General features: G+C 40.2%; 2 protein-coding genes across 2 annotated transcripts in view; both read left to right on the forward strand.

Annotated features, from left to right (window-relative positions):
* The window catches only part of LOC105455341, a 35878-nt gene extending 28803 nt beyond the window's left edge, over nt 1-7075 (forward strand). The window contains exons 10-15 of the mRNA XM_011698590.1: nt 61-310; nt 811-1157; nt 1268-1506; nt 1701-1846; nt 2041-2588; nt 4565-7075. Of these exons, the coding sequence (XP_011696892.1) occupies nt 61-310; nt 811-1157; nt 1268-1506; nt 1701-1846; nt 2041-2588; nt 4565-4903 (1869 nt within the window). The 3' untranslated portion in view covers nt 4904-7075. The remainder of the gene's footprint in view (nt 1-60; nt 311-810; nt 1158-1267; nt 1507-1700; nt 1847-2040; nt 2589-4564) is intronic.
* A 1025-nt stretch (nt 7076-8100) lies between these two features.
* On the forward strand, nt 8101-12348 carry LOC105455343 (X-box-binding protein 1). Its single transcript, XM_011698605.1, has 3 exons — nt 8101-9424; nt 11135-11671; nt 12156-12348. The coding sequence occupies exons 1-3, from the start codon at nt 9126-9128 to the stop codon at nt 12256-12258; spliced, it is 939 nt and encodes a 312-aa protein (XP_011696907.1). The 5' UTR covers nt 8101-9125; the 3' UTR covers nt 12259-12348.
* Nucleotides 12349-13090: the final 742 nt, after the last annotated feature.

Consider the following 13090-nt stretch of genomic DNA (forward strand, 5'->3'; position numbering starts at 1 on the left):
GTAATAACGTATCTTTGGCCTCTTCCCCTCTAAAGATCGATCGTGCGATCTTTGTTTCAGGATAAACCGACGGTGGTGAGCGATTCATCGGACAGCGCTGGACACTGTGATCGTCCGCAGTCGGTCACGAGACATCTGTTCGCACCGCTCGCGGCCGCCGTGCAGCAACAGGAACAGCAGCAGCAACAGCAGGAACAGTCGCAATTATCCTGTCGACCGCAAACGGCCACGGCGAGCATCTTCGCGCCTCGCACCGAGGACATGAACAAGGGCTTCTTGACTTTCAGCGAGGATCAGCCGGGTCTCACTAGTGCGTATTTCCCTCTGCGAGAAAGAAAATCGAGTCTTTTCCGCCAGCGAAGACCAGAAAGTAGACCCTCCGTCCGTATTGTCGATTTTTCGCGAGAAAAAAAAGAGGCTCGGAGGGGAAAAAGATAAGGAAAGATATGACGCATGAGTCGAGAATTATTTATCGTTCTCTAACGGAGCACCCGTTCCGCGATCCGTGAACATTCTGTCTGAAGAAAAATATATGAGAGAAATTCGTGAGAATTAGGTATCATGCTATTTTCTTTTTTTTTTTTTTCATCTTCGATCCAATTGTAGATTTAATTTGACTCTCCAGAACGAAAGTTATGACTTAAATGGTATTCTTAACGAAATTTCTGATTCGGATTTTTTCAATTTTTCTCATTATTTATGAGATCGTTTTCATCCTCCTTTCTGGTCGACGTTTAATCACCCGGTCAATAATCGAAAATTTTTATTAAAGATTATCAAGTGTTAAATGAGGTTTTCTGCGTTTCGCAGTGTTGAAGGACGAGCCAGAGGACCTGACACATCTCGCACCCACGGCCGGCGATGTGTGCGTACCCCTGGAGGACAGTCCCTTCCTGTCGGAAATGCTGGACGAGTTTATCTTCGGCAACTACAGCTGTCCCCTGCTGAGTCCAGGTGACACTCTGATGCCGGAGTTACGTTCCGCGGATCTCTCGGCGTCTCTCAAGGATGCAGATCTGGTGGACGCCGCTACCAGGACCAAGGACGCGGTCGACCGTCTGGCCAGTAGTGATCCCTTCATGTACGGCGACTCGCCCGGAAGTCCCTGCGGCATCGGCCCGAACACCGTTTCGCCGTCCCTCTCGAAGTACCGGCATGTAAGTGAATTGCAGAGAATTGTTTTTACTAAAAATTTATTTCAAATTCTTTTTTTCTAAAAAATTAAATATTATCGCCGCTTGTGTTAACATATAAACGATTGTTTCAGAGTCCTGAGCGCAGCGTGGACTCACTGGGTAGTCCCACAGGAGGTAGCGGCGGCGATGGACTCTCCGAGGACGAGATGCTTATGTTGGGTATCAGCGACAGCATAGGCGATGAAGAGTTGGCGCTCAGAGCGCCCTATATTCCGATGTCGGACCAGGACGAGGCGTTAGAGCTCCTCATTAACGATGACATGGTCATGTGGGGCTCATCGCAATCTGTCGACAAAGGATCCTCGAAATGGTGAGTACCATTAATTGGATCTATATTACAAAAAATTTGCGCTGTAATAGTAAAATTACAAATCATGATATAAATAACTACAAAATAAATTATATAAAATTGCTTAAAATAATAGAAGCTACGAAAGACAAAATAAAAGAAATACGAATTTTTCTTCATGCTCCGTTTTCATCTTGCTGTTTCTTTTTCGACAGGCTTCTCGACGATCGAGAGCAACGTAATTCCGATTCCAGTCTGGCACAATTGCTGCGAACCGATCAAGCGGTGTCGCGGCGATACAACGATCACGGCGGAGGTTTGCTAAATCCGACGCAGATACTGGGACAAGCACCAAGAAAAAGTAAGCGTGTGCCCTTTTTTCTCGTTCATCGATTTATTCATTTATACTTATTTTATTCATTTTTTATATTTGCAGACAAATTATATTGATAGTTTATTATTAACTTTAGATATTTAAATTAGGTATGTAAATGTTATGTCCAGTAATTGTAGAGAGAGTTATATAATAGTACACGTTTTATTTTGATCTTGCAGACACACTCTTCGAGTCCGATCGATGGTCCTCTAATCCGGAGCGTCCCAATAAACGCATTCACCCTGGATTTAACACGGACTCAGAGAGCGAGTACAAGCGTCTTAAGTGCGAAGATTCATCTTTCGAGCATTTAAATCTCGAGGATACCTTGGTGACGAAGCAGCAGCGGCTGCCGACGGCGCTTCACAAGAAGTCGCCGCCGAGTCTCGGCAACACCTGCGGCAGCCAGCTTTTGCGCCGCCTTGTCTCGTCGCAGATGTCGAGCATCGTATCGCAGACGGCAACTCTGCCCGACGGCAACACTCGCGATGGCGGCGGCGAACGTCGTCGCGGGGACGTTTCGAAGCAGCGCGCTCGCGTCCTCGACGACATCATCGACTTCGTCGAGACGGAGGGCGACCGCGGCGGGGGAGGAGGCGGGGGCGAGAATCGCGGCGGTATCGGCGACGGCCTAGACAAGATCGACGCGACGAGTCGGAGGAGGAATCCCACCTGCGGCGCCGGCGGCAGCAGCGTGCTAATGAATCTCCTGGTTTCCGGCTGCGACGTGAGTGCGGGATACGTTTGCTTGGTGAAGCCGAAGCCGACGGCGAAGGGCATCGGGAACGCGTGAGGACGCTTCCGGGAGGAAGCGAGCGCCCGAAGAGCTGCCTTCTTTTGGCTGTCGTTTTGTCGATTCTCCCGGAGCGGAAATTTGCATGCGACTCGAAAACGAAAAATTCACCGACTATTACGCGGTCGATTTTTGCAAGATTGAGATTGTAGGAGAAGGCGGCCAAAGGAGGCGGCGTGAATGCTAGTTTTTGCGGTATCCGAACGCGATCTCGAGCCGATGGAAGTTCTTCCTACTTTTTATACGTCCGCCTGTTCCTCGAGATTTCAAGATAGAGAAGGAGAGAGTGTAAAGTTGCGCCGTCACAGAAAGAGACGCAGGAAAAATGAGTTTGTTGCGAATCGCGGGTCGAAGAGAAGGAGTCATAGACAAGCGAGGTAGTTTCGCTTAGTCGTTTAATCCTAAAATGCGCTGCGTTCAATGTTTATCTTAGATACAAAAGATATATATAAATATATATATATATATAGTTTATAGATGACTAACGCTCTTACTCATATTAAAAATGAATACAAAGACTATGTAATTATGAGGAAAAAAGAAAGAGAAACGAATTTTATTATAACATTTCTAGAGTTGTATGCGTGATAATTATATAAGCAGCGTTGCTTTGGAGTGCATCCTAGGATTAAACGAGCTGTATTTTAGAGCCATGTTATGTACACAAATTGCAAAGTATATGGAATTGTTGATTGAATGTTATGTATGGAAATACATGGAACATCGAATCACCTGATCAGCTGCGTTTCGTTTCCTCCCACCTTCAACTGTCGCATTCTGACTCGCAATTTTATCAAATTTTGTCAAATCTACCGAAAATCAAATCTGCCAAGAGTCAACAAGTTTCAGACAGACGGTATAATTAAACACCTTTTAATTTTATTTTATCGAGTTATAATTAGCTTATCTGAAAGTTTAGTTAAAATTCAAATCTCTTTAAGAAAATTAAAATGTTGCCAGATATAAATATGGTAGAAGTTTATATTTAATTGTTCAAAATAAAAACATCTATTTATGGAAAGAAAATTAACTTATTTTAAATAATTCCTTTTGGAATTTTACTTGTGTTAGTTTTAGATACCGATTTTAATCAATTTCTTTACTTGTGCTTATATCAATTATTTGATTCTAAATTACAAAATAATTTTCACCAAATAATTAGAAGAAACGACAAGTCAATATCGGACAAACGATATATCAGACAAATATGTCAATTACTGGACAATGAATACGTGGCCGTTAAATTTTTTCATTACCTCGATAACAAGGATTGCGATCGGCATACGGAGTGGCTATCGTCCTTCACGATCTGCACGAGGCTCGCCTACGTCTAGATCACGCGACGCGATAGTCACAGTCGCTTTGCTCAGTAGTTGTTCATTTACATTTATTAAATGCTTCTAGAGTCACGCGAACGACGAGAATTGAGGTTCTTGAAGGGCGCCGAAGGCGTTAAAAAGCGCTTAATGCGCCACTTATCAGCACAATCTTCCCGCTCTATCCTTTTTCCTTTTCCGCGAAACGCAGCAATGTTTTATTTCCTTCAAGTCGGCCAAAAAGAACAAACTCATTTGTCAAGTTAAATTCTTAATTAACTTTAAGCTTTTGAAGAGTTAAAAAATTGTAGCTATTTATGTATAATGATAAGACGAGGATCAATAGAAATTCGACGAATTTTTTTTTTTACACCTTTTAAATTATATCACAATATTATATCACATGCTTTTTTAAATAGCTAAAATGAAAAACTTTTGTAATAATCAGTTTTAAATTAGATATCTTTTTAAATGAATTAAGATGCAAAATTTCAGTTCATGCTTAATTGTAAAAATTCGTCGACTCGTCCTCGCTTTTTAAACGTACCCCGCGTAAAAACGACAATTCGACTAACAGTAATTTCATTCTTTTAGGATCCTCTAATGAATTCCCGCAATGTGCCAACTCAGTTGTCGAGGAACCTGAGCCCGTTGTCCATCAACGTGGACAATCAGATGGTGCCGCATTGCGCGAATACAGACATCATATCTTTGCCGGATCACCTCAGTCCGGATACCAGGAAGCACTTGATCGGGCCCTTCACCGGCGGCGGCGGCGGCGGGGAAAACGGCGGTACAACTCCCATAGTCTCTCCCACGACGTCCGCGATGGCATCCTTCGACGGCTTCGACTGGATCCGCGACGGATCCACGGGTTTGCTTCAAGTGGGATCGGATCTACTCGGGGGACTGCTGGATAGAAATCTGGTGTGATCCAGCGCGATGAAATTTGCGTAGACCCACCAGAGGATCGATCAGGGAAATTAGAAGCCAGATTCGTTCAATAGATTCGCTTTTTCGTGAGAAGTTTTAGAAGTTTCTCTTTTATTTTCTTTTGTAACACGATTTGAATTATTGCTTATTGTAATTAAATTACAATTAAGTTGTTGATTAATTTGGTTTTTTGACGTCACACTTGATTTCGGAGCTTGTGAAATATACTAAATACAAAAATACAGAACAGAGAGCGGAAAAAGGAATTAGAATGCGCTCGAAGTGCACTAAGGGATTTTATGAGAATCCTGCTTCTAATTTCTGCGTGTAAATAGGTTGTTTAATTCCCGGTGCTTTTTAATAATTCGCTAAATATCCGAAGATCCCAGAAACGCGATAAATGCAGCGTAGTTTATATTAAATGTTCAGGAGGACATTCGATTAATGTAAAAGTGGCGCGACTCGAAGAGCTTAGATCCAGATTTAATTGATATTTTTAGAGTAATCTTTTTACGATGGTTTCTTTAAGTAAACAATCGATTCGCGTCATTTCAACGTTCAATCGATACATTTTTTTTACACCGAAGTGTGCAAGCGAACGTTTAATCAAGTGTGTGTCAAGATTTTCACGAATTAATACGACGAGGGAATTATAATCTGTGCGTTTTGACGAGCTGCGTAGCGAGTTAAGTTTGACATGGTGAGATGTCTCTGTTGTAAAAATGCGAGTGATATCTTTTAATTGAGTCGATCAAAGGCTATACCGTTTTTATTATAAAAAGAATTTTTAAATTTTGTACGTATTTTTTTACATATCTTACATGTACCATATATTTTTTTAATTGAATGCGAAAATGTTGAAATTTGTTTAAAGAACAAACGTGTTTAAGGATAAATTTTCGGTAAGTCAAATTTAACGTTCTAGAAAATTATTTTCTACTAAAATTTATGATTTTTGTTGCAAATTCTTGTTTAATCACTTTTATTTGATTTTGAACGAAATCGTTCGATTGTTGTCGTTGAACGAAATCGAACGGTAATGTTCAATGCGGTAGGATTTAAAGTATAAGCATAATAAAGCGTGCATAATTATCAAGGAAAGTGATAGGAAAGATAAAATGTTATTTAATAATGATATTATCATCGAAATTCAATGTACTAAAAAATTTATAGGCATCCGGAATAAAATAATCTCGATTGGTTCTAAAAGTAATTAATTTTTTAATTAAAGAATTATTTGAATATTTCTAATAGAAAGAAGAAAATGTTATAGCCTTTTAGCGACTCGGTTTGTCTTTTCTAAAGTTGTATATAAACGAGTGCATTTATGCGCATTGCGTGTGCAAATTTGCATAATATATTATTAAGTAGGGAATTTAATAAAATAGGAAGGAACTTTAAGTTGAGAGCGATATATGTTATTGGATTTGAAAAGAATAATGAGTGATTATTTCATATTCGTTTCGGAATTCAAGAAAGTAATGATCAAAACAAAAGAGAAAGAGAGTGGAAAACTCAACTTTCTTTAAAAAAAAAATGTAATATGTTAACAAATGTTTTTTATTTTAAAAGATATAATATGTCAAAAACAAAAAATGAAATATTTCAGAGACGTTTTTTTTTACTAAGTTAATTTAGTTCTAACATTCCTTTAATCTTTGTTTTGCACATCTTCCTAATATGAAACAAAGCAATGGAGCAACATGGACATCGGTTAGATATATCATTTTGAATTTTTAAATTAATAAAGCGTGACAAATCGCAACATTGCTGCGTCATCGTTATTGCATATCAAATTAAGGTAGTCGCGATGTTCTTTTCATATGTTGCTGATTGTCATCTTTACTGATTGTTGTGTCACGATAATTTCTACTGGATTTCAATCATGATTCATTTGTTGCTGCTGCACCGTGATTATTCGTTGCATACGAGTAATATCTTAGCATTATGATTAGCGTTATGTTTGTCACTGCAATTACTGCAGTTACCATTGTCATATAAATTGAGACATATATGTTTTTTATTATAATTTTATTTTAATACAATATTATTGCAGGTCTAATCATATTATAATAGTGATGAATGAATATGATAGTTGACGGTATGAAATGGTTATGATATGGATACAAAAAAAGGATAACCAATATTTAGAAATAAATATTTCTAAAATTACATTACATATTTCTTTCATCCATTATAACATTATAAATGCCATAATTAAGATAAGTTCTAAGTTTATTATTAAATTCACTCAAAAATTCAGGAGCTCTCTTAAAACGTTATACTGCATCTTTACGAAACATATATTCTCTTAATACGTGTACTTGATTTCTCAAATTCGAAATTGATACCATTATCAGTAATTGAACTTTGTCAGTAAATTAGTAATAGTAGATAGTTTATTGGTCGTTACACTTTAAATTAAAAACTTATAAAGAGAATATAATTATATAAAAACTGGCATATTTTTTATATAATTGTAGAAATTGCGATTTACAAATTTTTGAATCTATAAGTTTGATAATTATCGACAAAAATTTATTAATATATGTGAGCAAACGAATAGAAAAAAAAATAAAAGAGCTGATCGAAGTTTGAAACGTTCCTAGAGCGATGTTTTAAAAATATAAATTTGTTCCATTTCTAGCTTCACACAATGTAACTCATAAGTGCCACAAGCACAATACGAAATATTTCAATCAAATAGAGGAGCGTGAGCGTGGCGTAACAGGCCAGAGGTCCCGAGTTCGAATGGTTCGAGTCTGACCGGTAGAACCAACAAATTTCATTCAACAAAATTCATACGCCGCGCATACTTGCGTCTCCTCTCCGGAGATCTGACAAACCACCGAGAGTATTCAAAAATTATGTTAAGACTTCCTCCTTATATGTATTAAATACGTACATGTTTATTATTTATAGCTTTGTAAGACACCTTACTACAAATAATAAAATTATATGAAGAAAACCTCTTTATTAGACTCAAACAATCTAAATGTATATGTATTCTTTATCATAATACATATATTTATATTATTTGTGTCTAATAAGGAGCTTTTTTCATATAATTTTTTTGGATGATTTATCGAGCATAAGGGTGCCTTCCGACGCGTGTATTTGATCGAAATATTTTGTATTGTGTTTGTGGCACGTATGAGTTACTCTGTACGAAGCTAGAAATGGGGACAAATCTTTTTTTTTTAAATCGCTGCAGAAACGTTCCACACTTTAGTCAATTCAAATTTTAAAATTATGTATTCAAAAATTCATACAAATTGTTTTTCTCTTTGAGCAGATGAATATAACAAAATCGATTAATTTTTTTATATACAGTTTTTACAATGAAATACATATCAACTCATATGTGCAATCTATCTATTTAATATTTCCATAATTTATGTTTTTTACAATATTTCGCTCATTTATTACAGCGTATTAATGTTTGATGTCATCGTTAATTTTTTACAAGACGTATGAGTCTATTTTTAATGCGTCAAAACAATTCTGATGCAACATACAAGCGATGTTATACACAAAGGCAATAATGCGGCTTTGGGAAAGCGCTCACAGGCCGTATCGTATTCGTCATCAAAGAAAACAACAGGAAACAATGCGTGACAGTACATTTCAAATAGAGATTCTCAAGTTCCGGGATTGCGGTAGCGCCGAGAATTAACAACCAAAGAATTAACAACCTACATATTTTTCCCCAAAACGCCTATACTCCTATTATTAGAGTATTCAATTTTTTATACGTTTACAATAAAATCGATCGTCCGTTTTGCTTTTTTAAAATTCAATTCCGCAATTGGATCACGAGGAGAGATTCATGGTTTGAGAATCCCGGATGCGGAGTGACGCACGAAGTTGGCGGCATCGAGCGGCGGACAGGCCGGCGATGATTGGCGTGTAGATGGCGTAGATCCTCACGCTCGGCCAATCGTGCCGCAACACGTGCTTGGCCGAAGCTGGTGACAGCCAAGCGTCGGTATGTTGCGTCAGTTTATTCGCGTCAGCCGCATCGAACAGTGGTGGTGTGTCCAGGTTGGGTGTCGCGTCCGGGTTGACATCAGATCAGTCGCGATTCGGGTTGAGTTCGGATCTGTCACGCGGAGGCTCGAGGGCACCGGCGATCGTCGCTGTTGAGAAGCTCAAGAGATCGGGGCGATACACCGAGAGGGAAAAAGAGTAAGACGCGTCGCGTCACGTCGCATGGCGGATTATGAGCTCCATGAAGAGCGTCATCATCACCCTGCCTAAGGGAGTGCCCAAGGCGATCTCGAGGAACGGCGAGCCGTCGCGCAACGCGCTGCCCAAGCTCAACTTCACGACGTCGATCCTGATGGATCAGAAGGCGAGGATGGACGGCAGGAAGGTCGCCGCCGGCCATCAGCAGGAGACGCGCGACGACGACGACGACGACGACGACGTCGCGACGCTCCTCGAGCCCGTGGACACCCGCGTGCGCGGCAAGAAACGCCGACTGGATCACCTAACGTGGGAGGAGAAGCTGCAGCGAAAGTAAGTGAGAGGATCCATTTATCAGGATTGTCATTCCTATACACAAGGGCGTCCGCAGAATTTTTTTCTAGAATGGGGGCATGATCCAAATTTTTAATACGAACTACCGCAAGGAACGAATGTCCGAAAATTGTGTACCTGTGTACTTTAGCTCTCTCACATTTGATAAACATATTTATTGATAAAAATGGGAGAGCAAATTTCTGAATTTTTTTGTACTCAATTCCAGAGCGGGGGGAGGGAGGGGGCAATGACCGGAGCTTCCTATTGTCTCCCCCACCGGACGCTCTTATCTGTCCAGATTTTTCCTTGGAAATTGTTTTCCAAGAAGAGATAGGAAGAGAGAAAACTTTTTATGTATAGAAAGTATAAGATAACATTCTCGAAGGTTCGCCCTATATAGAGTTACATCATCCATATGAATTGTATCAAGAAAGTATAAGATAACAAATTCTGTTTCCAAAGGTTCACCCTATATAGAGTTACATCATCCACATGAATTGTATCAATATTGCTCATTGGCGTTGTCGACGCATATTGATTTATCCACGGTCCAGACATAGTTTTGAAAACTCGCATGTTTAATGTTCAACAGGCGTTTCCTCTTTACTCAGCTTGCATGATAAGCCTTATCTCGCTTATCGGCGAGCCGTAGTGTCGCAACAGACGGTTTCCCTAATAATAAGCGAATTTGTTCTCTAAATTGAGATTCTGAAAGAGCAATATTTACGTAAGAGGATACACGAAGTGCTTATTTCGCGAATTACAGGAATAATATTCTCTCTCTTTCGCACATTAAACGTGACCACCTCGCTCGGCTTACGCGCGACTTTGATGACTCGTTTCTATTTGACGTAAATGTGCGATTACATGATAATCGCTACCTGTGTACGTCCGGTTAATACTGGTCTGGAAATAATGAGTTAACTCCACAGTAGCTGTTTCATCATTTCCTTATTATTAATTAGAAAAAAATCTATAAAAGATGATGAAATGATAAGGAAACGAGAAACAGTGCATTATGCAAAGGAAATAGATTTTAATAAAGAATTATTAAATAATTCGCTAATTATTTCGAATATATTAATAATATTAATATACAATATAAACAATTCCATCAGAATTTTACGAAAATAATAGAGAATATACGTTTTCAATTTTTAAAATTATAATTTTATTTAAAAATCATTTATTTAAAAAGGTAAATTCTCTCTCATAGCAAAGAACGAGAAGAATTATTTCTACAAATTTACAGCGGTAGAAATTTAAAAAATCGGAAAAGGAAATAGATTTCAATTATTTCGTTAATTATTTCGAATATATTAATAATATTAATACAATATATTTCCATCAGAATTTTATTTTAATACACATGTTTTACATTTTTTAAATTTTAATTTTAATTAATTTTTATAAATTGAAAACGTGTATTCTCTTTATTATTTTCGTAAAGTTCTGATGGAATTGTATATATTGTATATATTGTACTATTATAATATATTCGAAATAATTAACGTTTCTTTATGAAAATCTATTTCCTTTCCCGATTTTTTAAATTTCTACCGCTGTAAATTTGTAGAAATAATTCGTCTTCTCGTTCTTTGCCATGAGAAAGAATTCATCACCTTTTTAAATAAATGATTATCTCAGCTGTTTGTTTGCTTATTCGTTGCTTGATTTAACGAATCGACGTTTCTTTTTATTCAACAGAAAACTGAAGAATCGAGTGGCCGCCCAGACATCGCGAGACCGTAAGAAGGCAAGATTGGACGAGCTTGAGGAGACGGTGAGGACACAGAAGGAAAGGAACGAGCTGCTTACACAGGAATGCGCGAGGCTGAGGTCACAGAACGAGCTGCTCAAGTCGCAAAACGAATGGCTGTCGAATGAAAATAACAGGCTTACGAACGAGAGGGACGCTGTGAGAAACACGTTCACAGCAGATCAGCAGCAACCGATCTGCTCCGCCTGTCGGACCCGTGTCGACGGTGCTGTACCTTCGCTGGGATCTGCAGTATCCCCCAATGACCCTCTGCCGCAGGGTGGGACAGCACGGTCGGCATCGCGCCTGACGCGGACGCAAGAGACGGTCGCGCTGCTGAACTTCCTGACCCTCTATCTCCTTTTGAGGAACTGTTCAGCGCTTTCGACAACGTCGACGCCGAGCGACTCGAAGAGCTGGCGGAAAGTCTTCTGCGAGAAGTCACCCCAGAAATTGAAGCAAATCCTCATAGATCAAATGAACAAGTGAGTCTCGGGAGTTGCAGTCGATGTATAATCGCACCCTCACGTTGTATCGCGCACTTTTCTCTCTCATTATTTCTTTTGTTCAAAGTAAATCGGCAAAATGTAACTACCGTCGCTACGCTTCTAATTATATAAACTATAATTGATTTTTAATTTAATATAGAGGTGCACATTAATAGTTTCTAACATTGTAATTACATCGCTCGTTATTCTTTCTCGGGAGTTCAAGTTTTCTGCTTTTTCTTTTATTAAAGGATAAATAAATCGCATGCATGCTTGCGCATAGAGTTAACTTAGATATAACGTAGAGATGGATGAAATATTCCGAGGTGGAACGGAGTCGTAATCCTATAGCGGTGCGAATGCGCAGTTTTTAATCTCCGGAGAAAGTCCGAACGTTTCATTCATTTCCTCTACAACCGCGCGTTCCTCATGATTTAGTCGTTCCCCCTTAATGACCTGCCGATCGCTCTTCACTACGCAGGTGTCCGTCAGCGAAGCTCCCGTTAAAAAATCTGACCATCCAGAAGCACTGGTGGGGCAGACATCAGAAAATGTGGAAGCCAATCGAACCGGTGGAAGCATAGCCGGCGCGCCGTCCACCTGTCTACGAAGTAGTACGTCCAACAATTGGTTCCTCGCGGATTGCGACGCGAGCGCGAAGTCGATCAAGACCGAGGCCGAGATCAAGCAGGAGTCCGAGACGACGTCGGATCTCGACACCCTCTACGGCACCTACGACGAGACCACCAATTCCATCACGATCGTGTATCCGGGCGAGGAGAGCGACGGCTGCATGGCCATTCAAGAGTGCGTGCAGGAGGTGGTCAGTAGCGAGAGCGGCGGCGTTGGCTACGTCACAGACGACGCCGCGCATCTCGCCGTTCCCTCCTCGGGCATTCTCGGCCGCTCGACGGAGTTCTCACCGGCGTACACCAACTCCATGTCGCCCGCTACGAGCGATGTAGACAGCTGCGTCTCCACGGCGACGCAGCTGGACTGCGCCAGTCTGTCGGACGGTGGCTACGAGTCCCACGATTCCCCGCAATCACACATGTCGGACGCCCTTTCGTTCGAAACTTTCTGGTCCGAGAATTTCAGCGAGTTTCAGCTGTTTCCCACGTTGGGCTGACAGTTCCGGATAAGGCGCGCTGCTGCCGAGGCGAGCGCCAGATCGATGCCGCATCGTTACGTCTGTGATACGGGGAATTTCAGCGACAGTAGGATACAAAAGGGAAAGGAAAGGGGAGAGGTTCGCTTTCGGAAAGTATCGTTGCAACATGCCGGGTAATCAAAACATAAAAACGTGCTGTCGTTCATTTAACATTGGATAGAAACTTGCAGACTTCAACTAAACTCTCGCGCACTTTTTTTTTCTCGAGCAGTTTAGCTTCGTAACAAACGAATGAAACTGGATAA

This window comes from Wasmannia auropunctata, unplaced genomic scaffold (assembly GCF_000956235.1).
Source record: "Wasmannia auropunctata unplaced genomic scaffold, wasmannia.A_1.0 LD335903.1, whole genome shotgun sequence".
In the NCBI taxonomy this organism is placed as follows: Eukaryota; Metazoa; Arthropoda; class Insecta; order Hymenoptera; family Formicidae; genus Wasmannia; species Wasmannia auropunctata.